At 43.9% G+C, this 27,765-nt stretch overlaps 1 protein-coding gene across 1 annotated transcript in view; it reads left to right on the forward strand.

Moving 5' to 3' along the window:
- LOC306699186 (A disintegrin and metalloproteinase with thrombospondin motifs 20) overlaps nt 1–27,765 on the forward strand; it is a gene marked incomplete at both ends in the record, with an annotated part of 73,082 nt that overhangs the window by 16,013 nt on the left and 29,304 nt on the right. Inside the window, 16 exons of the mRNA XM_079163716.1 lie at nt 455–538; nt 1,051–1,175; nt 1,270–1,310; nt 1,659–1,764; nt 5,453–5,599; nt 9,133–9,274; nt 9,801–9,905; nt 18,387–18,532; nt 18,848–19,029; nt 19,757–19,893; nt 20,169–20,286; nt 23,215–23,310; nt 25,699–25,865; nt 26,094–26,223; nt 27,039–27,165; nt 27,264–27,474. Coding sequence (XP_079019842.1) covers nt 455–538; nt 1,051–1,175; nt 1,270–1,310; nt 1,659–1,764; nt 5,453–5,599; nt 9,133–9,274; nt 9,801–9,905; nt 18,387–18,532; nt 18,848–19,029; nt 19,757–19,893; nt 20,169–20,286; nt 23,215–23,310; nt 25,699–25,865; nt 26,094–26,223; nt 27,039–27,165; nt 27,264–27,474 — 2,064 coding nt within the window. The remainder of the gene's footprint in view (nt 1–454; nt 539–1,050; nt 1,176–1,269; nt 1,311–1,658; nt 1,765–5,452; nt 5,600–9,132; nt 9,275–9,800; nt 9,906–18,386; nt 18,533–18,847; nt 19,030–19,756; nt 19,894–20,168; nt 20,287–23,214; nt 23,311–25,698; nt 25,866–26,093; nt 26,224–27,038; nt 27,166–27,263; nt 27,475–27,765) is intronic.

Here is a 27,765-nt window from a genome sequence, read left to right on the forward strand (position 1 = left end):
GGAGGCCGCACGCGGCCTCAGGAGACTGCTGGCCGACCGTGACAGGGGTGTAAGAGAAAAGCAAGAGAAGCGGAGGGGAAAAACTACAGAGGGAATGTTTTGCTGTCCTCACAGAGGGGCTCTGAGCTCCAGCTTTGCTGAGGTTTCACGTTTGTTGCTGGGTCCAGATTTCAGTTGATTTTTTCTCTGCCAAGGACTGTGGGGGAATTGTAATTGGTTTTAATACCCTGTTGATTAAACTTACCCTGAAGGAGACATTTTTTTAATTGACGGTTGCAATTTTGATTAAACCTCCAGGAGCTTAACCAGAAAAAAACAATTGCTGTATTTTCTCAATCCACGTATTGAGTGAAGAGAAGTAGAAGAAGTAGCTTTCATACCGTCCCTATCTGTGCTCTGGTTCAGGTCAGTGGAGGTTTGCATTTTTTGTCTGTGTGTTTTGTCTTTGTTACAGGTAGCAGCAGTGTACAAGGACCCCAGCGTAGGGAACCTCATCAACATCATGATTGTCAAGCTAGTCATGGTCCACAATGAACAGGTGAGTGCGGGGTCTTGAATGCTACCTGTATCAAGCTCTCCAATATGGCTGACGTCAGTGCAGGTGTCCCTGGCCTGGCCTTTTCTCTGAGGGGCTTGTTTGAAAGGACACTGCCTGCCTTGTCAGTTTCAAGTCTCAAGAGAGGTCTCCATGGAAGACAAACGATACTATAGTGAAGCAGCTAGCCACCTGCGAATGAGAGGTTGCTTGAGAGGCTCACTGTAGTTTGTTGGGTCACTGTAACCGATTCTTGAATAGTTCAATTAAAGGGAACTGAAGTTGTTTGGTAAGCCGTAGGGGGCTCCTGATTTTTGCCCATGTTACCCGATGAAGTAAGTAAAACGTTATCATGATCAGTATACACAGTTGAGAGAAATATGATCATAAGACAGGTTGAAAAATGTGGGATATCCCTTTTACATGAGATTTTAAGATGTACTTATGTCAGCTACATTACAATATGTATACCTGTTTTTTTGGTCACATCCGCAATGGTATTTGACCAAAAACAGGAAGGGCCCACAGTGAGCTTCAATGCTGCCACGACGCTCCACAACTTCTGTGTCTGGCAGCAGAGCCAAAACTTCCAGGATGACAGCCATCCCTCTCACCATGACACAGCACTCCTCATCACCAGGTACACCCTCACCTCCCATCCTCACTTTGAAAGCCAATTTAAAAGGGAAAACTGAAAAATGGCTAACGGCGTTGTGTGTTTTTATTTCTTTCAGGGAGGACATCTGCCGTGCAAAAGACAAATGTGACACGTTAGGTAAACTTTTGCTTTTCTATTTTACAAATATTTCTCCACCTCAAGTCCTTTTAACTATACGCTCCGGTAAGCACAGCTCATATACTGTGCAGTAATGAGTTTATGGCAAGCTGTCAGCTAATAATATTATAGTGACAGAACAGAGTGGTAGAAACGGGAGGAGGGAGGGAGGATGGAGGGAGTCGGTGGCGGTGGCGGTTGCTAATCTCTCTTACGGAACAGAAGTTTTGATGGTTTAATCGCCTTTGACACTCAAGCAGCAGGATTTTTTTTTTTTCAAATAGTTCTGTGTCTGTATGTGTTCATGTGCATCGGTGTGTTTTTCTGTGTATCTACGTGAACCTGTAGGGCTTGCAGAGCTGGGGACCATGTGCGACCAATACCGGAGCTGCTCCATCAGTGAAGAAAATGGAATCAGTGCCTCCTTCACCATCGCTCATGAGCTGGGCCATGTGTAAGTTGCAGCACAGAACTTGTAGCAATCACCCCACCTCTACCCCAACACACACACACACACACACACACACACACACACACACACACACACACACACACACACTCACTAACTCGCCCCTCGCAGCCAGCTTTGACTAACAAAAGCCCTCTTATCAAGAGACATAGGGCGCAGCAGTCCCAGGTGCAAAACATAATAAAGTGAAAACTTGACTTTTAATAACATGCCAGCCTTTAATACCTTACTATACAGCTCAAGAAGTTAACCCTTAATGTGTCAGAGCTTTGTCTCGAGTGGACGACAGCTCAGATGAAATTCAGTGTGGATATGTGGTAGAAAATGCAGTCGGGTTTTCTGTTCTCTATATACAGTCAGTACATCTTTGAAAGTGGATCACAGAACTTTATCAGTCAGGGCAAGGCTAAATATTCTGTTTAGTATTCGGGAGCTCGCTTGTTTCCTCGTATCAGCCGCAAAGACTGATAAAACAACCCGAAGATGTCACAGTGCCGTCACATATATCTTGTGTGCTAGTGAATGACGGTGTGTTATCCGAACACGCCTGTCTGCCAGAGAGTGTTTTTACAACAAGCTAATAATGCTACTTGTGTGAAGTGTAAAAAAAAAAAACTGTGTCCAAATGACCAAGTCAAACACATTTATCACTGTATCTCTCTTATGGGTGGTGTTTATTCCAAACATCCATCAGACGAAATTATTGTATAATACTCTATCTTGTAATCCAGTTTAGTTGATTAAAATGTGGTGCAATTTGAGAAGCACTACTAGCGTTAGATGTGAATTGTAACGCACTGGCAGCATCTTCTTTCCCATCTCAGCAAGGGCATATCTTTAAGAAAAAGATGAATCGTCAGTCCTTTTTTTAGTAGCTTGCGTAGGCTACTAAAAGAGGACCAGTGTCGTGTGAGCCATTGGTGAAGAATGACAGATATTCTCCTTCCTCCTCCACTGTCCCCGCTCACACATTCTTCCAGTGGAGCGATCGGACCCGAGCAGGCACCCCCCCTTACACTCTTCCCCTTGTATATCTCGTGTGGATCTGTTTATGCTATAGTTCAAGCAGCTGGAGGCTCAGTTGGCTCTGCCTCTTGGCGGGGTTGATCGCTGCGTTTGCAGGCGTGAGCTGTCCATAGTGTTTAGCGCTCTGGGAAAGCCAGTGTCAGGTAGTGGGAGCTGCTCAAGAGCATTGCAGATTACAGAAAGATTTAGACTAATGGATAGGAGGCCTTTCTCAGATGACTGCAAGGATGTGTGATTGCTAATGGCCATCATGGGGATTTTCAGGCGAGGTGGTGTCATTTGATAGCCGTTCAAAGGTGACACATTAATCAAGTTTGTCATTAGACGGTGCCAAGTGCTCTAAATGTCTTAGATCATCAATAAATCTTCCTGACATTTTGATATCACATTAGAAGTCCACAGGCTTTCTTTTACAACATCTTAAGGAAAAAGTAAAAGCCACACCACAAAACTCTCGTGGCATTATCCCGACCACACATAACCTAGTGGATGAGATTACTGAGATTGTCAAAGATGGTTTGTTTTGCGGAGCACTACACTTGGAGGAGCTGCAACGTGTAATCCACTGACAAGGTATCAGTCCATTTCCCCCACTGGTATCACTGAGCTCTGTCTCTGTTGAAGTGCTGATAATTGCTGTTCCTGCAGACTGCGCTGTTTGCTCCAACTCGTACTCATGCACACCCAATCTGCAGGAATTCAGCTCGTCATCGCTGCAGCAGTATGTCTTACTTTCGCAGTTATTTATGGTCATTTCAGCACAGTTACATATATGCCTTTGTCTTCCAAAAAGTCTAGTTGCATGACAGCATGGCATGAAGGATGGGATGTACAGAAAACAAAGCAGCTTGTTTGGTTGAGAGCTCTCACTATAAGAGAGTGAACCCTAACTAATCACATTTTAGTCCGGATGCTTATAATCTATAATGCTAGGGTTGTGTCCCTCCCACTGGAATTGACTCCTTTATTGATCTGTCCCTTGAGGTTGCCAAACACGGAGCCACAAAATATCCTGATTTACCACCTAATTACTCTAAAAGGCTCAGGATTTCAAGTCCTTATCAACTTAATCATCATAATGTGTTAAAAGAGTACAAGTCGTTTGGAGCTTGTCACAAATCCCTTTCATGACAATAAGAAAGTCTACATGGCAAAGTATCGTTTGTTTTCATTTTAAACTTGCTGCATCACCCTGATGCACCTGTGCACCATCAAAGAAAAGAATAGTTAGTAGTTAACAGTGCAAATACCATTTGAGCCTGATTTGATGTTGTCAGCATCAGCCAGCAGCTTGGTTTGTATGTGCAGAGCTCATTACTGTGTCAGAGGCTTATTTATTCCCTGGGTGTTTGCCTTCAGGCCCTCGGCCCCTGTAGGGTGGGCCTCATGCCAGCATTGCTAGGTCTTGTTTGTGTGGCGGTATGGATTGACCCTCGGCCACAGTCCAGAGCCCAGGACTGGCCCACATCCTGTTGTAAACATCTCAGACATCATACAGCTGCATGGGTTCCTGTGTGTGTACACAGACATGTGCATGCACCACATGTATTTATGGTAATCGGCCAAACCGCAGCACAAAACAGGACATCTGTGTTGGACCACGCTATTCTGGACATGATCAACTTACTTAATTAGACTGCCAACTCCATTCAGCGTGGCTTAATTCATTCATCTGCAGGTGCCATGCTGTGTACTTTAATTTATGCAGCTGTTCTTCTGTGAAGACTCTTGATTCATTGTTTATTACGCTGAAACAATCAGCTGATTAACTGATTAGTGGATCAACAGAAAATGATTTACTTTGACAAGCTTTTAAGCTTTTAAAGTAATTTATTAAGCAAACATACCAAACATGTGCTGGTTCAAGCTTCTCAAATGTGAGGAATTGTCATTGTTCACACATGTTTACCTTCGAGCAACGTATACATGTGTGTGTTGATGCACGGTGTTTCTGCCCATATTAGGGGATGGGGAATGGCCATCATATACTTCCATCATCATTTTCTAACCCCCTTTGCTCTTTAAACTTTCAACATTAGAATAGGAGCACAAACAAAGCACGTTTATTACAGATGTATAACTAGAAACACTTGACACACAGTACTGAGCTGCATCTCAACCTAAAGATCCCCTATCCCCCCTAAAAAAAGACAAAAATGGGTCACTGATGAAGAGGGGTGGCTTAAAAGAGGTAAGCTCTTTGAGAATGTGAGATGGTGACCCTTGACCTCTCAGGAGTGAGCTGAGGTGGTTCTCACTAGCATGTTGGCCATGATGGTGGAGCTGATAGATGCTGATGGATGAAGAATAATGTTCACATACAAAGTTGCACCACCAACTGGCCAGTAGGAGTTTTATAAAAGCCTTTTTGAGATTTTTACTGAATGAACATTTTGGAGATAGCACAGAAATATGTAAAACGATAGAGGGTAAGCTGCGTGGTGTGTGTGGTGATTTTTCACACGCGTCTCTGGCTGCAGCCGTGTGTGTGGCGGCCCAACAGGACTGAATGTAAATCCTGTGACATTTATCCTCCTCGTTAGGACTGAGCCATTAAGCAGCTGATAATCACTTTCTGTGTGTTCCCTATATCCCTCTCTCCATCGCTAACCCCCCCCCCCCCCTCTCTGTTTCCTCGCCGCACCAGGTTCAACATGCCTCACGATGACAACCCAAAGTGTCGGGAGGCAGGCATGAAGCACCAGTATCATGTTATGGCTCCCACCCTCAACTATGACACCAATCCCTGGTCGTGGTCCAAGTGCAGCCGCAAGTACATCACAGAGTTTCTAGAGTAGGTACCGGCTCTACTCACTTTGAACCTGATTCATCACCAAAACAAAATGAAAACAATTTATCTTCCAATCTCATATTATCACATCCACATCTTTAGTTTGCCATATTAACTTTTATTTGTTGTGACGTGGCCGGCTAAACAAACTGCTGCAACGTCTCTCGCAGTGCTCTGTAGACAGGTCAGTGCAATGTAAACTGTGTGGGCTTGTTATTGCCTGGTGTTGAAAGAGTATTTCCTGTTTGAATCCGGGGGTCTTCCTCGGCTGACCCGAGCGATGGATCTCTCGCAGACCCTCAGCTGTCTCCCCACTCAGACAGAGCCGCGCTCTCAAGATGCTGGGCAAACAGTAATCTAGTCACTAGCCTGCTTTCCGCACCAAAACCCGTAACACGGGGCAACGGCTCATTCAGCAATTCCTAACCTGCACTGTGGTCGCTGATCCCGGTGAAAGGCTTCCCTTTAAGATGGGAAATGTCAGTTATAATTATATCTTCCCAGGACATGACCCTTCAATCTTTGCCTCCTTTCCTCTGTTAATTGTGGAGGCCTTCACAAAGGAAGGCCTTGTTGACCAGATGCATCTCGAGAGCGCAGTGTTAGGCAACGCCTCGTATGGAGTTTTAAGGTTGCGTTTCACATAGTTTCCAGCCAGCGATGACCTCAACATGGAGTGGTCGGAACATTCAGTTAAGAGGAATCTCTTTATTATTTGGTCCGGTCCATGACAGCTGTGTTTTTTTGTGTGTGTGTGTGTGTGTGGCGCATTACTGCGCAAAACCAGGAGTGTGGTGTAAATATTAAAAATACATTTGTGATAAACTTTAGCATTTGTTTACCATATGGGATGTATAACAAACAATGGAGGTATGAAGAGAGCATGTCAGTGTGGGAGCCGCAGCGGTGGGAAAAGCCCATGAGACCGTCGTCCAAGAGCTTTTGAAATCCGTCCCCAGCCGACAATGAGGAGCATTGATTCAAAGTACTACCTCTACAGTACTGCTCCTGCTCAGTGGGCTGCCCTGGTCAAGTACGTCAGTGTTTTGACTGCCCATTCTCCCTGAAGAGCAAATTCAATCTGCACCACTCTCCTACCAGTTTAACAAATGAAAGGCCGCGCCACCTCTCAAACATCCCCGATCAAAAGGATTCCCATCCTTCTCCCCCTATATCCCACTGTTGCTGTAATAATGTGCACTGAACTCCCGCACCTGAGCACTGATGAAAAGCATCCCGCTGTTGTGCAGCGTTATTATGCGTCACCTGCTACATAAAGCAACCATTCATTCCCACAATGTCGCAGAGCCGTTTGATTTAAGCCTCAAAATCCAAATATAAAACTAAAATGCAAATCTTTGGCTGTTGCCACCCACTAATTGTTGTGTTGGCTGGGTGTTGAAACCACATAATCAGTAGTAGTGGGCAAGCCCCATCATTTCCCATTACACACCTCAAGAATTAGCCTAACTGCTCCAGCAACTCTTAAGAACTTCCATTTGAAGTCACTTTTAAATACTTAATCTGTCGTTATGTTCAGGGGACACATTACAGGTGAATACGGTAAAATAAATTAACTAATAGATATTGCCATGAAACCTCTGCAGTAATTAATGTATCTAGAAGAGATCTCCCTGAAAATTCCCCAGTTGATTACTCACATTAAGACCTCTTTTTTTTGTATTACAAGTTTTCTAAAAGGTTATATTTAAATATGCAAACGAGGCATTATCTAATGGTAACCTTTGGTGAATTTAGGATAAATCTACAGATGTCAATAGAGAGAGTGTAGTAAAATAAGCACCTGAATGTGTAATTAGGATGTTTTCTTTCCACTCGTCTGAGAGAACGACCAAACTAAATAAAATAGCCCAAAATCTGTGCATGTGCATGATAAAACAATATTTTTGCCTATAGTGTCTCGCCTTAATAAAATCAAGATGGATCTTTATTTTCGGTCCATTGCTCTAAATTCAACTTAAACCTCATTATCTCGTCTTATATCTCCCTGTACTATAATCGGTACACGCTGTCTGAGACAAAACTCTAAGATGACAGCATTGCTGCATTTTACTTGGCGCTGTTTGATCAAACACTGGACAGTGATGCTCTGTGTCATTTCCTCTGCAAAAAAAAAAAATCAATCTGACATATGAGCAGACTTCTTGCCTTTTTTTTTGCGGAGGGAAACCCGGTTATGGTGTGCATGGAAACTATTATTGTTTAGTCTCTTACGACAAGCACACAACAGCCAACTATAAGTCATCTTATAAATAAACTCACTTTCAAGTTTCCCCAATGGCTGCCAGGTGTGGAATCTTCTCTGGTGCCAGAGAGGAATTGCCTCACTGTCTCAAATCCACACGGCCAATATTCTTTTTTTTTCTTTTTTTTTTAAAGTAGACGTTTCATTTAAAATATGGCCACACTGACCCCTTCTCCTTCTGTCTGTCTGTCCGTCTTGGTCTTAATAATCATTCCATTAGGTTCCAGGACACTGATTAGACAGATGACCAACTGCTGAAAGATGCTGTAATATGGGAATGTCTGTGTGAGTCCTTGACAGGCTGCTCTATAGTTTTCATTCACAGTATCCTCCACTGTAGTATTCTTCTTCGCATGCAATCATTCCCCGGACACCCAGCACTGTTTGCTGCAGTTTCTGACATTATAGACTGGAAATAAAAAAGGAAAGAAACAAGTGACTGTAACTGATAATCCTGTGTAATTATTGGACTGTCATGTCAGCTGGCGTTGTATGGAGCAGGTGTTTTAGAAGCTCGATCCCGGATTAAATTTGTCAGAGCGGTGCAGACATGTTGTGTAATTACACATCTATACATGTCTCATCAGCCAGTTTCCTTTCTCAAAAGTAAACAAGAGATCTTTTGAGCCTGGGCTCGCTCTGCTAACATGTTTGACTTGTGCCTTTTCACGACCGTGAAGGCTGATGATTTTATATGCAGGACGTTGTTGCATACATTCAGTCCAGCTGTGCTTTTGTTATCTCTGTTACTGTGTCGTGGCTCAGGGCGTGGCACAGCGCACTCTGTCATTATGCTGCAATGCTGGCGCTGGCACCGATTTCTGTAACTTAATCAGGTGCTTTAGGGTTCCAGATTCTCATTTTTTTTTCCTTCTTCAGCGCAGATAAATACACCTCGGATAAAAAATGTGGTCAGTGTGCAGAACCTTTTCAGTCTGTATCAAAATGCTGTTTGATTCAGTCTGTGGCGCCTGACTCCAGTTTCATTTACTAACAGGCCATTGAGGGGAAGTGATATCAGTCTCTCTGTTGGGTAACTTTACAGACCACCCACAGGGGAAAACACATCTGAGGATGATCACCGACAGAGACATGGAAATGTTTACTTTGCTCGTATGAAAGAGATGACACGTGAAAATACAGAATTATCCTGAAAATGTTACCATGAAAGTGTGCCATGTGTGCGATTGTCTATCTGTGCACACACTTGTATGATTGCGTGCTTTCCTTTTCCTGTACTGTACACACAATTCATACTTTTGTTTTTCAGCACCGGCTATGGGGAGTGCCTCCTTGATGAGCCTACAGGCAGGACGTACGAGCTGCCCACCCTCCTCCCTGGTCAAATCTACAATGCAAACAGACAGTGTGAACTGATGTTTGGACCCGGTTCCCAAATTTGCCCTTACATGGTAAGTTGGCTTGCTATCAAAGCAAGGAAAACCACACTTAAAAAGTGAAGAATCAAGATTTCAGGTGGAAGTAGATCTGAGATAGTTGTCGTCTGATCAGAGCAGTTATCCATAAAGGCCAACAGATATGAAACTGTAGTCAGTTAATTGCAGTTAGGTTCTATGTTTCTTAATTGTAACATACAGTAGAATAAATGTAATCTGTAAATTGCCATGCGGAATGTATGGCGTGCATTTTCTCACGTTCAAAGAGGCAGATAAACTCTGCCTATTGTTGAATGCACAGCCACGAATTAAAACCTGATACTGGGCCATTTAAAATGCATCTGGCACATGTCTGGAAAGCAATGAAGCACAAAAGAAAATGTGAATTCCTCGCTACTGACTGAAATACTGTTTGAAGAAACCAACAATCCTATTTCGATCTGCAATCACATAATCTTCCTCCCAAAAAGCTTGTGTTCTCACATTATAGACAAGCTCTTTTACTATTCAGGCAAAAAATATAATATTTTTGCCCCCACAGAAACAGTGCAAGAGGCTATGGTGTACCAGCGCAGAGGGGGACCATAAAGGATGCCGCACACAGCACATGCCACTGGCTGATGGGACTGACTGTGGCAATGGAATGGTAAGTCGGTCCACATGTGGATCTGTGTTGCTTCATGAACAGATCATAGGCGTTTGATTTCCTATATGAACACGTTTTATGACACTTGTGGTGCTACAGTTGATGTTCAAGGCCTGTCGGTTTGGGAGTGTAGGCCTCAGTACAGCTGCACAGCCAAGTTATTGGAAAATTCTGCACAACAATATTCCTTAACTCACACCTAAATGTTTTCTCCACTTCTTAGTTTTATGGGGTAGTCTGCCATTTGATTGACACACTTAATGATCCTGATGCAGTAAATCCCACCCATCTAGTATTTGAAGCAGAGAAATTTGTTTGCTGCTACAGTGAAACCAGATTTTTTTGCTTTAAACACAAAATATGAATCAGATGTAAATATTGGTTTGGGATCCCCATAATGCAACACTGAATGTACTTCATCTGTCTGTGTTCCTCTGGCTCATTGCATTAGAGCCACAAGTCAAGCCTCCCATGCAGGTCTGCTTGGAATTCTGATGCTTTTACCCTCTAGTTCACTTCCTCTACCACGAAAAAGGAATAATTTATCATGCATTACTTTCCTGCCTGCATTCTGGTTGCAGAAACCCATGTAAATGTGGTCAGGTGATGGCCCTAGTTAGAAACTTGAAGCTTTACCCTCCGTGTTGTTACGGGGCCCCAACCCCCATTAGCCTTCATGTTCTCCTCGCTCTGGGATGCTATGCTAATTAGAGCTGAGACGGCGGGTCAGTCACTGAGGATACATGGAAAGAAGGGCTGCAGGGGAGGGGGGGCAGAAAGAGAAAGAGAGAAAAAGGAAAGGAAAAAGAGAGAGAGGGCGGCGAAAAAGAGAGAGAGTCTTGAGAGGGAAAGGTGAAGACGTGGGCCCTTTGAAAGAGGATGCCACCCGCCGTTCACAGTTGAGTCACCTTGTTGTGAACCCATGACCCTAAAACCTCTTAAAAAGGCGGGTGAGTGGGTCAGTGGTCAGGCCGTAACAGAGCCCAGGCTGAGGCCAGCCAATGCTCTCACAAAAGACCTCACATCAGTGATTCTGCAGTGCAGGAGGCGGGAGAGGAGGAGGGAGGAGGAGAGTGAGGACGACGTACAGGGGGATGAGAATTTGGTGTGCTGGTGTTTAGCATTCGGAACATGCATGAGGGAAGGAAAAAGAGAAGGAGGGTTCTCTACTCTCCTTAACCTTCTGCCCTCCAGGAGTCTTTTGCAATGTGGGCCGATGCAAGTCTTATATCCCTTATATCCTTTCATCTGGCTCCATCTCTCTCCTCACCATGTTAGGTCCTGGATCAGCCCTGTCTGGTGAGAAGAGGTTAACCGGGGATAGCTAACATCTTAATCCAACTACAACAACCAGACTAAAACGTAATGGCCCTGGGATTGCAGCTCCCACACTGTTCTCAGCCCGTATGTGGGAGAAACACTTGAGGAGACATGGTGTTGGTTTAATCACACCAAGTGCTTTGCTTTAATAAGCTGCAAACCCTTAACCCAATTTAAGCTGACTTAGCTAGATTGCAGTAGTTGTCTTGTCTTCTTTGAAACCCTGTAAACATTCATTTGATCAAAGAGGCCTAGACGTTCAAAGTTAAAACCAGTACAAAAAAAGTCCAAGTATTATTAAGTTGCATATAGCTATTTATAATATGGACCTACTTAACACATAGATATAGTAAAGTGAAGGCTGCAACAACACTGACTTGCTACTTTTTAACTACATTTAGATGCATGTTATCCTAGCCATCTAAACGTTGTTGATCCCCAAATCAAATTGAAAAGTTAAGGGTTCATCCTCTGGGGACGACGATCGTACCAAATTGTATCCAAATGCAACCAATATTTGTCAAAACATTTTACTAAAAATCCAACAATGCTAGTCTCATATTGGCGTTAGAGGAAAGATAAGGGATCATCAAAGCCCTTAGGAATAAGACTGAGGACTGTACAGACTTTCCTGTCCTCTAATAGTTGTTGAGATCAGAACCAGAATGGTGGACCAACCAACAAACAGACATGGAAGTCCCTAGAGCCCTATTAATCAACAAAAATCATACGAGATCCTTTAGTGTTAGTGATATATATATTTTTTTCTTTTTCGTATTTTTCTAAATCCACAAACAGTTTCCTTCATTTCTTTGTGTTCTGAGTGGAGGTCCCGCCTTTGTTTGTAGTGCTGAGGGCCCAGTTTCATCCTCATGCAGGGGGCTGTTTGAAGTAGTATGAGTTGAAAGAGATTGAGACCCTGTACCGACACTCAGCTGCCCATACAAGAGCTCTTTTATGTGGTATTTTGGTATGGTGTGTTTGTGTGTGTGCAAGTATGTTCATGTGCCTCAAAAGTCTGATAATCTACAAACCCAAGGACCCAAGATCGTTCCTGACTCTCTTGCGTCAGTGTTGCATTGTTCTTTCTTTGTATCTCTTAGTGCCTCTCTTGCATTCTTGCACTTCTTTGTCTCTTCTTCTCTTTTCCTAGACAACTTCAATGCACTGCAACGATCACGCCTCTTCTGCTGACTCCTTTCACATTTCTTCTTCAAAGAAGTCATGAGGTTCAGGTCTAAGGCTTTACAGGGTCTTGGGTCGAGCTCCTGGCTCTGAGGTGTCTGCAGAGCCCTGAGGGGGAATGTATGTGTATGTGTGTGCGTGTGTGGGGGGGGTGTCAGATCTGGAGGATTACAACTACGTATGGCCTCAATGAGGAAAACTTGCAGCAGGTATTGTCTTAGTAACCACAGCTCCCCTTTAAAGAGCTCTTTTGAAGCCTATCATTAGATCAAAGCCTGCCATGTCACTCGAGCGATTACACGGGAAATGTCATCTCTTGTAAAAAGTGCGTTTTCTGAACGGCTAGCTGTCACCTGTTGTGACTGAGAGTTTTTTGTTCAACTGGGTTACGAAACAAAGTTGTGACCGCATCGGGTAAATGAGGTCGGTGCCCAAGAAGTGGGAGGGAGGCACGTCCTCTGAATGAAGAGTGAAAAAAGAAAGTTTGTTTGTATACAGCTTAGCTGAAATAGGGCAACGGGCACTGCAGGATTCACGGGTAGTCTCCCCCTCTGTTCCCTTCTCCTCTGACTGTCTCTGCTTCTCCACTTCTGCCGCTCTCTCTCTCTCTCTCTCTCTCTCTCTCTTCCCCGCTCCCTCTCTGTTGCTCAACGGGCCCTCTCACAGGGCGGCGGAGTGAGTAATGCGGTCACATGACCTTTGGCGGCGCGTCTGTCATCTGGCTCAGTGGGCCGTGCACTAACGAGGGCATCCCATCACTTGTTGTCTATAAATACCGCCACCACCCTCCCTTCCCTCCATCCTCTCTTCTCCTGCTCTTTCTCCCTTACTCCCCCTCCCCTTTTCGGTCCCTCTCACTCTTCAAAAGGATCCTGCATCTGTGTGTGTCTGTGTGTGTTTTGATTGTGTGTGTGCATACATGCATGTAGTACTTTTGTGTGTGTGTGTATGTGTGTTGCATTTATATTTTTGCAGAATTATCTACATTTAATATAAGTGTAAGCAAATGCACAGTTGTGTCAGTGTGTGCTTTTGTGTGTGTGTTCTTGTGTGTGTGTGTGTGTGTGTAGATTAGGGGCCAATCAGCATGGTCAATAAGTGCCTGTCAAGCCAAAGCCGGGGACCGCTTAGCGCTGTATCCACCTCCCCACCATTTGAGGATCCCTGCGCTGCCTCTCACCACATCGCTGCTCAGTGGGTGGCAGAGGGAAAAAAGCGCCAGCAGAGCTTGAATAAACTGCGGTGTTTTGTTGCCAAAGTTCTTATTGTTGTCACGTGTGTCCATTTTATTGTCAGTTTGAATGCGGCCTCGACTGAAAGCTCCCTTGCCAACATTTTGGGAATTTGTTGAAAAATGCCGAACAAAATACTCAAGTGTTTTAGATTTCTTTCAATTCGGCGACTTTCTTTACGTGTAAAACCCCAAAGGCTTCCCAGATTCTCTTAATAGGGGGCTTAATTGAGTGGTTAGTGTAAGTGAACAAATGGGAAGTTGTTTTTGATTTCCAGAGCATTCCTCTGAAAAGAATGACGACCTGCTCTGGTTTCAGCCAATTAGAGTGAGACAGTGAGGTCTTGAAAAGTGAAGCCAGGGCAGAATGGAGTTTGTTGGCGGAGGCAGTGAGTGTTGGCTGGAACTTCCTGGCAGCCTGACAGACTTGTCGTATGATGCGGGGACGGGGTGTTTGTGTGTAACAGTGCGTGTGTGTGTGTGTGTTTGTGTCTGTGCTGGAGTTAGGGATTGTGAGACTGGAATCAGTGTCGCTCTCTGCTAATCTCTGGATATTTGCAGGACGTTGCCGCTTTGGTTTGCCATCATCATGGACATTTCTGTGGATTTGGGCTAACAAGAGGATTGTTGTTCTGGAATAACTGTGTCCAGTAGCCAGTGAGTGGAGCTTTCATTGCTGGCCGTGTTGAAGGAGGAAGATGTATTTACAATTATAGTGTGTTGTCAAAATGTGTCAGAAATGTATATGCAGTTATTGAAATTAAAATAATGTATGCAAGGTGATGTATTCATTGCATATTGGCAGAAGGTGTAAATAATTACAAAATTAAAAACACACACACACAACATCTGACATGAAGTTTCCAATTATGGCTGACGTGTTGCAAACAATTGCCTTTCATGACATCGTCATATTTATGAACACGTTTGCAATATCTACTTTATATGATGACCGTTTGTCAATGTTGTGTTTACAGCTTATTTTGCTGCCCCCCAAGTGGTCCAAAAAATAATATAAGTTTAAAAATCTCTGCAGAGCAACATAGCCGGATGACAGCTCTCCGTGGTTTTGTCACTAGAAAGGACACCTTTCACATTCTAGGTCATGATTTTGTCCACTGTTAATAAAAAATGAATATTGATTAAGGCAAGTTCTAGTAGATTACAAGAGCTATGTGTGTCTCAACAGTTGTACAGAGCTTTTGATAGTGCACGTGAATGGAATGGGGGGAGAGTAGAAAAAGAGGACAGGAAGCTAATTATATAGTGAGAATAGAGGTTGGTTGGGGTCACGGTTGCACCATGTCCTCTCTCTCTCTAGCTCACCATCCCCTCCCTCTTGTCATCTCTCTTCCTCCTGTCTTCACACCCTTTTCACACAACGGAAAGGAAATATGGAACTAACAAGGAAAACTGTCTGTGTAAATCCAGTCTGTAATAACAGATGTAATTTGACTTATTATGGGCAACACAAAGAATCCTTCACTACTGAATAGCTTCACGGCTCTCTATAGCCTCTTACCTCCAGGTCAAGTTATTAGATGTGTGAGTGTGTCATGACTTATTGAAATTCAACGGCGGTGGTCCATGTTGCGCCACAGGTGAAAAGGTTAATTAAGCATTGTGGAGTGGACTCATCAAAGACACAGACACAACCCAACACCCCCCCCAAACAGGCCGAGGCCAAAGTAAACTCCGATACCAGAGCCATGAGAAAGACACCGCAACATGAAAGGTGAAGCCTTTTGGAAATGGCCGTGTTAAAATGAAAGAGCGGAGGGCTTTTTAAATCAGTCCTCTGCCTTCTCATTCTTACAGTGATGTATGGCTTGTGCTCAGAAATGAGGTGCTCTCTGCAACAGTTTCCTGGCAATTACAGGGCACTAACTTCCAAACCAGCCAGCTGAGGAGCTCAGAGCAGATGCTGCTGTCCTTAGATACTATTCCCACTGTTGGGGTTAGTATGCTGGTGACTACTCTCTGTGGCTCTGTGGCAAGGTGGTTGAACTTTATTTTGTGTGTTGGTGTGCGATTTGAGAGCAAAGTGGCAAATGTGTCGTGTGAGTTTCCCTGTGTGCATTATATGTTTATCTATAAACAGTATGTGCACGTTATGTATGTGTTTGCAGATATGCACATGTCTTGTTGGTGGGAGTCTTTGGGAAATTCCTAATTTGAAACACTTGCTCGTCACAGCTGGACAGGTTTCTCTCACAAGACCTTCAAATATCTCACTACATTCCCAAGTGAGGGGCAAATTTTGTTCTTTCTAGGAGAGAGTCTGCCGGTGTCCTTAATGCTTGTTTGAGCTTTGCCTTTCACCTCAGCGTTTTCCGAGGGTGTGTTTATGCACTTTGGAAAGAGAGGCTAATTGGAATTGAGCGTGGCCCCCAGATGCCTCCAGACTCTGAGCAATCACTCTCACACTGAATGCACATTCACAGGTACACACACACACACACAGTCATGCGCATGCTCACGTTCGCACACATACATTATCTCACACAGATGTTTTTTTTTTTCCTTCCACTCCCCCTTTCCTTCTTTCTTCTTTTCACCCACATCACCTTTTCAAGCCAAACAAAACGGTTGTAAACACAGGGTGCCAGCGGGGGGAGTGGAATGCCTCAGCGGCTTACACAGGCTTTGGTCCTCTCTGACAGACAGTCCGCCTTTTTTTTTTTAAGTTCCTCGGGTTGTGCCGCCTGGTTGCACTGTGGTGGTCCCTGCGTGGCCCTTGCAGTTTCCCATAAGGGGATAAGGGGGATGGGTGGCTGAGGTATAGAAGGGATGCCCAGGTCCCGGTTGACAGTCCTTAAGCTGAGGTGGGGGAAGGGGATGTGAGAGCTATAAGGGGAGAGAAAATATGTGTTGGGTCAAAGGAAAAACTGTTAATACACATTTTAGGAAGAATCTTTGAAAGTCTTTCTGTGACGATTCCAAGAACTCTGATTGGTTAATTCTTTTGTCTCGAGGAGGTTGCTCAACCAACAAGGACCGGCACCTGTTCGCCTCATTGTGGTGTGGAATGCATTTCCACTCATGTGGATGTTTTTTCACATTCCTTTGTCACTGTTTTTAGATTTTTTTCTTTTTTAAATCCATTGTTTGCGCTCCAACCAAATTATCAGCGCCCTCATTTTGCATTTACAGTGGAGCAAGGCAGGAAGAATCTCAAATCAGGTCTGCATTATGGAACTGTTTGTGGTTTGTTTAGTCCATACCCTGCAGCCGTTAACACCTGTATGCCATTGTGCACAGACTTCACACTCCATCATTAGACCTGCCAGTGTGTCAAGCACACTTGCAGACTAGGCCAGGATAGTAGAGGCAGGGGTGCCAAATTCTCTGTATGTTTACATGTGTTTGTGTGCATGACTTTGTGATTTTGCAGGTGTTCCCCTAAGGTAATGGCTTTCAGTTGTGAATTTAGGTTGAAGCGGAAACTAGTCAGACTAGCCATTGTCCAGCAGATGACTTTGATTGATATCCTCCCTGGTTTATTAGCGTATTTATGAAAATCCACTGAAGCGGATCTCACACGGTTCTGTTCTCAGGTCTCAAGAGTCTTTTTTTATCTAGAGACGGGGATTGAATATCTTGTAGTGGAAGGAGCGTGTGGCCAGTTGAAATGATAGTAGTTGCATTTCTCATCTGGAAAGAACTGGCAATTAAAGTAACAACTTGTGCATGGACCTCACAGACTAACCTCTGTGAGGAAACACAGTGAGAATGAGGTGTCCCCATAGAGCATCCTCCTTTCCAGGTTATAGGTTTAAAATCTTTGTTTCTGAGGAGATAGACAGCCGAACAGCAGAAGGGAGTTCCTGATTTCAAGCCAGTAATAAACTTTGTTCCTCTTGTTATCACAACTCTAGAGTTTCCTTATCATGGTGCCACTGCTCCCCGTGCCTGTGTGCCCGGACGGCTGGCTACGTACCCAGACAGACGGCGTCTTGTCCTGCATTCTTTCAGTGAACAGGACCCTCCGATATCTTAGCCACTGAGAAGGGGATTTGGTTACACACAAAGGGAAATGGGCCTGCCGTGCTTTGCTTATGAAAGCAGTGTTAGCCCTTCTTGGCAAAGGTTGGTTAGTGGGTACAAACTGTTTGATACCGGGCGCCTTATTTTCTATGTCAAAGTGGGTCTACTGTACTCTATGAGAGATATTATGTAATTCTGTATTTACAACTCAAGCCTAAACAAAATCGCAGAGCAAATGCTTTTCATTTTGATCAGTGTCTTAGAAGGTTTTTGTTGACATTTCAATTTCAATGACTTCAGGCTTGAGAAACAGAGAGCCCATGTGGAAAATAGTGTGCCTTCATGCAAATCATATCATCATATAACATTTTAGAAGAAAAGAACTCTCCCAAATAAATGATAGATTTGGTTGACATGAAGGAAGTATTCTACCACATACTGTACATTTCAGTTAGTGGTTTCTCCCATTGACACTTCCTGTCTTTCGCTGTCTTCCACTATCTCTATTTTTGTCTGTATCCCTACCGCTCCTTCCCTCTCCCGTTTCTCTTTGGACAGCTGGAGGAGTTGGACGCCTTCCTCGAGGGTAAACAATAGTGGAATTAGGATTTCTTTCAAGAATATAGCTTGCGATCTAAACGGAGGATTAAGAAGGAACAGATGAACACCACTCCCAGCTGTGCCTGCATTAATACTGCAGTCTGTGTTTGTCTTCAGATCTCTAGCAGTTGCAGTCATTTCTTGTGTGTCTGTTGCAGTACTGCAGACACGGGATGTGTGTAAACAAGGAGTTGGACCTGCAGCCAGTCCATGGGGAGTGGGGTCCCTGGGGGCCCTACAGTGTTTGCTCCAGGTCCTGTGGTGGAGGAACCCGGAGCACCGCCAGAGACTGCAACAAGCCTGAGTAAGAAAGGATCGGGCAGTTATGACAATCAAACCCATTACAGACTGTTAATGTGTGTTAGACTCTCAACCAGTAAGAGAAGCAGTAACAAAGAGAGCAGTCATGCCTGAATAAGAGTTGTAAACAAGCTAAAGTGAGTTTTAAACCTGCATGTCAGATTCATTTAGCCAGTCAGAGAGAGCTTGTTTCCTAAGTGTGAATTGAATGTAAACAATGTGGGTTTGAAGTCAGAAAGACCAGTCAAACAAGAGCAAACACGGTCTTTAAATTGAAAATAAGTGTAGTGCTTCTGTGATCTGTTCCGTCTTGCTCCAGGCCCAGAAATGGCGGGAAGTTCTGTGTTGGTCGCAGGATGAAGTTCCGCTCTTGCAACACTGAGCCGTGTCCGCGAGGACAGAAAGATTTCCGCGAAGAGCAGTGCTCTCAGTTTGACGGCAAGCACTTCAACATCAACGGTCTACCTCCCACTGTCCGCTGGGTCCCCAAGTACAGTGGCAGTGAGTGCACCAATGTAATCCCAAAGCATGCAATTTGAATGTTTCGTGGTAACTTGAGCTGCGACATCAAAGATGGATACTATTTACATCCAACTGTACAATGTAGTTTGAAGCCAGTGATACAGTATGTTTGGTGCATTTAACTAAAATGCCGCATAACGCATTGTGTGTCGGAGGGATTCGAAGGCCAATACATGCAAAATCGTGACATCTATGTGTCTTCTGCTTTTGAATCTAATGCAGTTTTAATACAATAGCGGAGAAGAGGGAATGGGTGGATGTGCAAGTAATATATCTGTGGGTGTGTCCTTTATTTGTCATACCTTGCAAACCCATGATAAGAGTTGCAAGGGTTAAATCTTTAGTTGACACAAAACAACAGCAACATTAAAGCAACACGCAGCGCTTCCATAGCATGCTCAGCTACATGAGATTACCATCTGGCAAAGACCACCTTGTCTAAGTTACTGCAAGTGACTCATTTATGTAATTGATGCTACACAAGCAAACAGGCCAAGCCCCAGAGCCAGTGCGCTGTCAGATACAAAGTGATTCTTCCAAACAATGGATACAAATTTGGAAAATCTAGCAAGTGTCCTCTGAACTTTGCAAAAAATCATTGAAATAGGTATAGGATGAAAAATGTGTTTTTGTTTCATCAACACGTGCAAGTCATCTTGAGGCTTAGTCCAACTTTTTCCATAGTCTGCTTTCTGTCTCCATGCAGTACTAATGAAGGATCGCTGTAAGCTCTTCTGCCGGGTCGCTGGGACTACGGCGTACTATCAGCTGAAGGACCGCGTCACAGACGGCACGCCATGTGGGCCAGATACCTACGACATCTGTGTTCAAGGCCTCTGCAGGGTATAATTAACCTATGTACACACACACACACACACACACACACACAAGCTTCAACATTAATGTAATCTTAGTTTTATTATCATGCTGTCATGATATGTAGTGTCATATGTTGCAGACAAAAAAACAACTTAACACTGTCCGCTTAGTCATACTTATACACGATTCACATTTTGTATTAAATGGAAAGGATGAAGCTTGACTTTTCACTCAAACTAATCATTTTAAGTATGGTTTACATAAATTCACAAATCTTCTCTCCATCTGTACTTCTTCAGCAAGCAGGCTGCGACCACGTTCTTAACTCGAAGGCCAGGAATGACAAGTGCGGAGTGTGTGGCGGGGACAACTCGTCGTGTAAAACCCTGGCAGGGACCTTCAACGATGCGCAGTATGGTAAGTCGCACCGCTCAGATTACATGTACGGTACACTTATAGCTGACTGTTCTCAGTCAGCTATAAGGTGTCGCTAAGGTGTCGCTATTAAACATACTGTATGTCAGCAGCTTCTGCAGAGCGACTATCCGATACGCAGTAAACATAGAAGAGCTGAGAATGACTTCAGTTCCACGTGGCTGCAGCGCCTATTAGGTGCCGACGTCACGTCTGGTTATGTTTAAACATATTAAGCTTGATTTTCAGCAAACGATACGTGCTTCAGCCAGATTTGGAAAAATGCAGAGCACCAATCTTCTGTAAATCTTTTAGAAAACTGATGAACACAGCGACCTCACTCTCTCAGGTCTTCAGATAGCAAACACAAACCTGACATCACCCCTTTGAACTGTCCTTGCATAATGCGGTGCCTCAGTCTGGGCCAACTGCTGATTGCATCCAATCCTTTTTTCAGGTCTGGGCAGCAAAACAGCAGAAGCATTAGCATAAAAGCCCTGGGTGTGGCCTCCATCATGTTTACTCCGCTATAGTTTGGCGCTGAGCTTGAGCATCTCTATCCATCTGCTTTCTTTCTGCACTCTGTTAGCTATTGGGTGTACAGGGTTTGATGATCGTACTGAACCAAACACGGCACTGAGCTCAGCCCTGGTAATTTGGCTTGACCGTAAGAAAGAGAACACGAGTGGGAGTACAGCCCAGGCAGGATATCCCTCTGCTCATGGGTCTAGGCCTGTCTTTCAACCTTTTGTCCTTTTCTTGTTTGATGTCTCTCTATTTCTGAGTCTCTTCCTTTGTCTCTCTCTTCACTTCAAACCAGTTTTTGTTTTTAGTTTTTTTTTAGGATAGTCTAAGTCAAATCACATCTTCATAAGTAAATTGCAAGTTTCGTGTGGTGTTGACCATTGAATTGACAAAGCATTTGAACATTTAACTTGTATGTTTATACGGGTTAATGGTATTTCTATAGTCTTTTGCTGTCCTGTTTTTCCCCAGTATTATAACACATACAAACTTGACACTGATGTTGTTGCTAGGTCTCATTCCATCTTTATAGATTGTCAAGTTTCAAGTAAGTTACGACTTAAAGCTGTACCTGAGATGTACCAGTGGACTTGATACAGGCTTACATTTTCTATGTTTTCTGGTTTCTTCAATTGTTGCTAAAGCAATGAGAGCATGCAATGGAAACAAGAAAAACTGAAATGTTTCAGAAAAAGAAAATCAAATCACAGTAAATGCAAAGCAAGCAGATGTTTGTAATGAACCCAGTCAGTACTGTCTGACAACTTGCATCAGGGTGAGCATGTGATGCCTTCTAATTTCCCCCTGCAGGGTATTAATTCATCATCTTCTTTCTTGCTAGTGACAGAGGGAAGCATGTTTGAGGTAAACCCCAGCGTTCCCTAAGTTTCTTTTCCCCAGGGTGCTGTGCTTACTGTTCATCCCTGGGTCACTCTGTGGTGGCAGAGGATTGTGCGTGTGGTCATTTGTTAAGCTGGGGGATCTCGGATGCCTCAGATGGCTTGTGGATAGCATGTTTCCTCAGAGGGGGGGGCGTGTTTGCGGTTTCTGAAGTTCATACACCCCTGTTTTTTTAATGAGCTTATCCTGTCCCCAGTGTTTAGTGAGGGAATTTGACATGACACACAAAACAGTAAGAGGAGCTTGTGTATATATTTTTGGGTTGTGGTGAAAAGGGTTTATTATGAAGGAATATAGTAGTAGTTGTAGTAGCTTCATGTACAGTATGACCTCAAATGAAAACGTTTTTCAGTCATGGTTTACATGGATTATGATGACTATACAGTGTCCGTGTGCGTGTGTGTGCGTGTGTGTACGCGTGTGTGTGTGTGAGAGAAGATTTACATGGCTGATGAGAGGTAGATATGTAAACCAAGTGCTGCCCCCGAGTGGCTCAAGGTGTCAGGCTAACCATCATGTCACACCAGCCCACACCTTTCCTCTCGTGCCATTCAGTTGGGATTTTTTTTTTAAGGCAACATTAGTTGGAAAGCCAAATCCTCAAGCTGAACTCTCATAATGAAAGAACCGAGTGATTATTGATAGTCTCTAACTGCACGTAACATCCATTAATGTACCTGTGGAAATCTCATCATTTACTGGATTTTATTGATTTTACCAAATAGCCAGTAGTCCAAAGCTGTGGTTGCATCCAAACAGCCGCTCATCATCAGTACAGTACATTGTGGATTACACTTTCTCCCCTTGTAATCCATTAAATAATATGTTCTGACTCATCTGAGTACGTCTTTGAGTTGTGTCTCATCTGCTAGCTCCTTTTTATAAACTTAAAAGGTTACATTTGTTATTTATCTTGTTATTATTATTATTATTATTACATATGATAATTCTGTGTCAGTACCAAAATGTTCTCTTCTGTTCAATCTCAACAAGCACTCAGTGTTGTAGGATAGTTTGTCGATACTTGCTGCTGCGGATACGTTCCAAAGAAGTGTTTCGCTTACATACCCTATTTCATACCCTTCCCCCTGTTCAGTCTCTATATTCGCTTTTTTTGTTGTCACGTCTTGGCTTTCAAGCTCACTCCTTTTGTATGTTAGTTTATCATGGGACAACAGGCCCGGTGTAGTAATTACAGGCCAAAGGTAGGTCCAGGGAATAATTACATATCATTTCACGGTCGGGCCTCTGAGACTAAAACAAGGCCTCCTGCAGGTTATTTGAGAGGACTAGACCTTTTTTTGTATTTTTCCAAGTGTGACATTTAATTCCCCAGTGGTTGGAACCGGACTTCCCTGACTGGGATTTGGTGTAGCATAGTGAAGCTATTATGGAAATCAAGGTGGGACCACTCACTGCTGTTATTGTGGCTACTTTGTTCCCTTTTGAGACTTCATAAAGATTGTGTGACTTTCTGTGCTGTCTTTTTCTACTTTTCTTCTTCAGGTTACAACACAGTGGTGCGGATCCCAGCTGGAGCCACCAACATTGATATCAAACAGGTCAGCTACTCTGGAAAGCCAGAGGACGACAACTACCTCGGTGAGTGTGCTGTTTGTTTGTGTGCTGTGTGTGTGTGTGCGATGTGTGTGCGTAGGTGTGTGTGTGTGTGTGTGTCAGCGTAACGACGTGGTTTTAAGCAACACTGTATCGAATTGCAGGTTTTCTTGGGAGAATCAATCCAAAGTGGAAGCAGTCCAACCTAATAAGATGTATACATTACAGCCCTTCAGTTCTCATCTCATAGGTCAATGCCATTATCCCCTAACATGACCATAAACCACCCAGACTTGGTGACCCAGAGCTGTAGAGGCAGGCTTTTAGTGAAGGAGGGTAAGGAAACGTGGGCCAAACTGTTGTCAAACTGTTTTTATAAAGGAAAGGAAACTGTCATTTGTACTGAGTGTATATGGTGGAAACTAGGAGGGGCGTTGGTCCATCTGGTCATGGCAGAGCGGGTTGGTTGGGAAAGCAAATGGAGTGTCAGCCCCTGAGAAAGATAAATGAGGCAGCAATAGGTGCTAATTAGAGGCATGTGGAGCCCAGGCCGCATGAAAGTGGATACAGGGGTATAGGGTTAGATGGACCCACCGGGCTCAGTGTGTGTGCATGTGTGTGTGTGTGTGTGTTTCTGTCTGCGTATGTGCTTGCACGTGAGAGAGGGAGACAGACAGAGAGGGAGAAAAAAAAAAAGAGTTTTGCCTATGTTGTAAGGGCGGGCGCCCATTTTCAGATGGTTCAAGTCAGGTTCAAGATGTTTTAAGTCAAATTGTCAGAAAACACATCTGGCAGGGCCTCGTTGCCATGCCGCTGTGAAAAGCTTCACTCCCGCTGCTGCTGAGTGCCACAACCACACAATGCGCGAGTGGTGCCTGGATTACACATGGTCGGTATTTGCAACGCCCTGTCTCTTTCAGTCGGGCTCGTACAGTATGAAGACATTTTTTTGAGAAGATCACTGCACTCATAAACCCCCCCCCCCAATAAAAGGAGTCTGTGCCTTTGAAGTTGTTGCTCCTTAACTTTGAAGCTCTCCCCCGTTGGACTTGGACCCTGTGGACACCTTTCGAAAGCAGCTCAACGCTCACCTGTTTAATTTATTCTTTTGTCTCTATAATATTTATCTCTCTTGCCTTTTGTTGCTACTAAATTGTGTCTCTTGTTCATGTCTTTTATTGTGAAGCACTTTGTGAAGTCTGCTCTAGAAAGCTGCCGTTGAGACATTTTACTCACCTACTTACAATGCTAAGGGGCAAGAAGTCTCTGCACACTTTGCGTCTAAAGCAAGTATTAGATGACGAAGCTTTGTATTCGCTGGTTGGACCTTTCGCAGGGAAAGTATCAAATGTAAAAAAGTTACGTAGAGCATTTGCTGTGGTCTCTAGAGTCACAGAACGGAAGGTTTTGGAGAGCTCAAGCTGTTCTGGAAGCTCATGGTGGCTCAACACCTTTTTAATACCCACTCCTTCCTCCATGCTGGTTTCTCCCTTTATGTTTGACCTGTATCAAAACGCACAGGTATTTAAAACAGCCTGTGTCCTGGAAAACAAACTTCATCTTGTAATGTGCCCCCAAGTCACATTACCTCATTTTCTCTCCACTGTCAAAGCAATACGGTGTACATTTTTCTTGAAAATAGGCTTCAGAATGAGCGACTCCTTGGTCAGTACCAGGCTTGAGAAAACTTTAAGATGTATTTTTTAAGTTGTAGCTGTGTGTCCCGTGTGCACATTTTCTAAGGCATTGTTTTTTTTCCACTTCTGCAAAATGTCAGCGATGACAACCATAGTCTATAGATCATTTTCAAAACCCCCACAGACCCCACAGTTGTCTTCCGGGAAAAGATAACTAGCTGGCATCCAACAATGTGTAGACTTAAATGTAAACAAAGTTGCTTCTAGGGACTTAATCACATACATTGTTTCAGCATGCTGACGTAGTTAACTGCATGTTTCTTGGAACCATAATGTTCGAGGTAGAGAGAGAGAGAGAGAGAGAGAGAGAGAGAGAGGTGGTCAGTGTTCATTTGGGGTTTATGTGCTAGTTTGCCAATTTTGAGTGTTTATCCATGTGTTCCTGTGTGTTATTTGTGTGTGTATGTTTATGTACTTGATTGTATTTGCAGTCAGTGCAGATCCTTTGTTTGCCTTACAATGTCAGTCATTACGAAGAGTCACGCAGTCTAACTCCAAATAACTGCAATTTTGTGTCACCAGTGTTTCAACATACCTCCCCTGCAACACAGGCTTTGCAGAACAATAGTTTTGCAGCTCAAGGACAGTTTACTCAACTTATAGCCTGAAATAATAAGTGCCACATCTCATAAACATTCCCAAATCTGCAAGAACCAAACATTCCTTCACGTGTGCCGAGTTCTTTTACATTTGGAGCTCTGCGTTGTTTATGGTTTGTGTCCATTTCTTATTCCAGCATTATCTGACAGCCAGTCCAGCTCTCTCCTGAATGGGAACTTTGTGGTGGCCATGTTCAAAAGGGAAATCACCTTCAAGGGAACCGTCATCGACTACAGCGGCTCGGACACAGAAGTGGAGCGCATAAACTGCACTGACCGCATCGAGGACGAGCTCATTCTGCAGGTTTTTAATAACTAAATCCTACTTTGTTATACTGTATATTGCTGTGTTTTTCCTCCTTTCGTCTTGAGCTCTACAGCTCTCCCTGTAAGAGTTTACTGTCTTCTAACCTCTTCAAATACTGAGCTAGATGTCTGTCTAAAAGGGTGATATCTCTGTGTGGACTTAGACAAAATAAGGACAGCGCTGCTAAGTCTTTTGACCTTGCCTTTCCCACCATTGTTTCCACAGGTCTTGTGTGTGGGAAACCTCCACAACCCAGATGTCCGTTACTCCTTTAATATACCCATCGAGGAACACAGGGAGCAGTTTGTGTGGGATCCCTCAGGCTCCTGGCTCGAGTGCAACCGCATCTGTCAGGGTAAGACCTCAGCTTGGCTTCCAAATTTACACACATGAATAAGATGTTTTCTCTTTGGCTTCAGTGGATCTTAAAAAAGCTTTGCAATTGCACAGACTATCTGGAAGATGTTGTGCAGTTCTGATACACGCATGACTACATATTTAATATACTTTTAGGCCCAAAGGTATTTCTCAAATTGGAAAATGTGTTGTTGTGAATAGAGGGGTATATGGGGTCTGTAGAGCTGTGTGCTCTAACTGACACGCAATTTTACAGCAACTTGTGACATAAACTATAAAAAATGACTCCCAAAAAAGTGTGAAATATAGTATATGAACCACAATGTGTCTTATTACACAAAATTGTATTACATAGACATGAATACAAATGTCAGGGCGTGTTAGGATTAGCATTTCTCTTGCATCACTTAAACTCACCTCTGGATTTAAAAACGCACTCATTCATGCTTTCCTTCCATAAATCCCCCTCCTGGCAACCCCAATTTGACCCCGGCCGATCTCATCGCCCGACACCTTCCTTTTCGCCTGGCCCTTAACCCGACTAAGCCCCTCAAATTTCTCCTTTAAAAGCAAGCTAGTCAGGCTCCCAGTGGGTCAGAGGGCACAGTGGGATCCAGTAAAGAGATGTATTTCTGGGGTGTACGTCCGACATGGACCCCTAAGGCTGCATGATGAAGGACTGGATGTCAAAAAGCTGGTCAGACTTGCTAAAGGTGAAGAAATGTGCTATTTTTCCATCGAGCTGTCTGCCAGATGTTATCTGATTTGAACACATGCTTTTCTCCACGTGTCTGTGTGCATGCGTGTGTGCAGGTGAGCGAAGACGAAAGGTGGTATGTGTGCGTAAGAGCGATCACCTTGAGGTATCGGACCAACGCTGTGAACATTTACCTCGTCCTGTTGCCGTTGCTGAGCCCTGCAACACTGACTGTGAAGTCAGGTGCGCATTAATGCACAAGAACACACACGTGCACCCACAAAGCAAATTTTAACGGAGCACACGCAGCCAAACATTTTTTCTACACCTCCTCTTCACAGGTGGCACGTCGCTGGAAAGAGCGAATGTTCTGCCAAGTGTGGCCCAGGCTACCGCAGTTTGGATGTTCAGTGCATGAAGTACGGCCTGATGAAGAGACAGAGTGAGCGGATGGAGGCCAGCACCTGTGGAGACGCCGCCAAACCTCAGACCAGAGAGCCCTGCCATGGGGACTGTCTGCTTAAGAGCTGGCAGTACAGCGCCTGGTCACAGGTACAGTCAGTGGAAGAATTGTATCAGACATGCTGGCCTAACAGACTGATTGCAAATTGAAAGGAAACAAAAGTGAGACCCTGGTCCAATTAGAGGCATATTTAGGAATTATTTATATATTATTTATATATTTCTAATGTCTGATAATGTATGTACTGTATATAATTGTTCATCAACTGCATTTATAAGGCCAGATTCCATTTTCTGAAGTCAATAATATTCTGTGGAAGCTTTGGCGCGATGTGGCCCCCTAATAAACTCATATATGAAGTATGTTGTGCCTTCCAAACA

Source organism: Pholis gunnellus (genome assembly GCF_910591455.1).
Source record: "Pholis gunnellus genome assembly, chromosome: 7".
Classification (NCBI taxonomy): domain Eukaryota; kingdom Metazoa; phylum Chordata; class Actinopteri; order Perciformes; family Pholidae; genus Pholis; species Pholis gunnellus.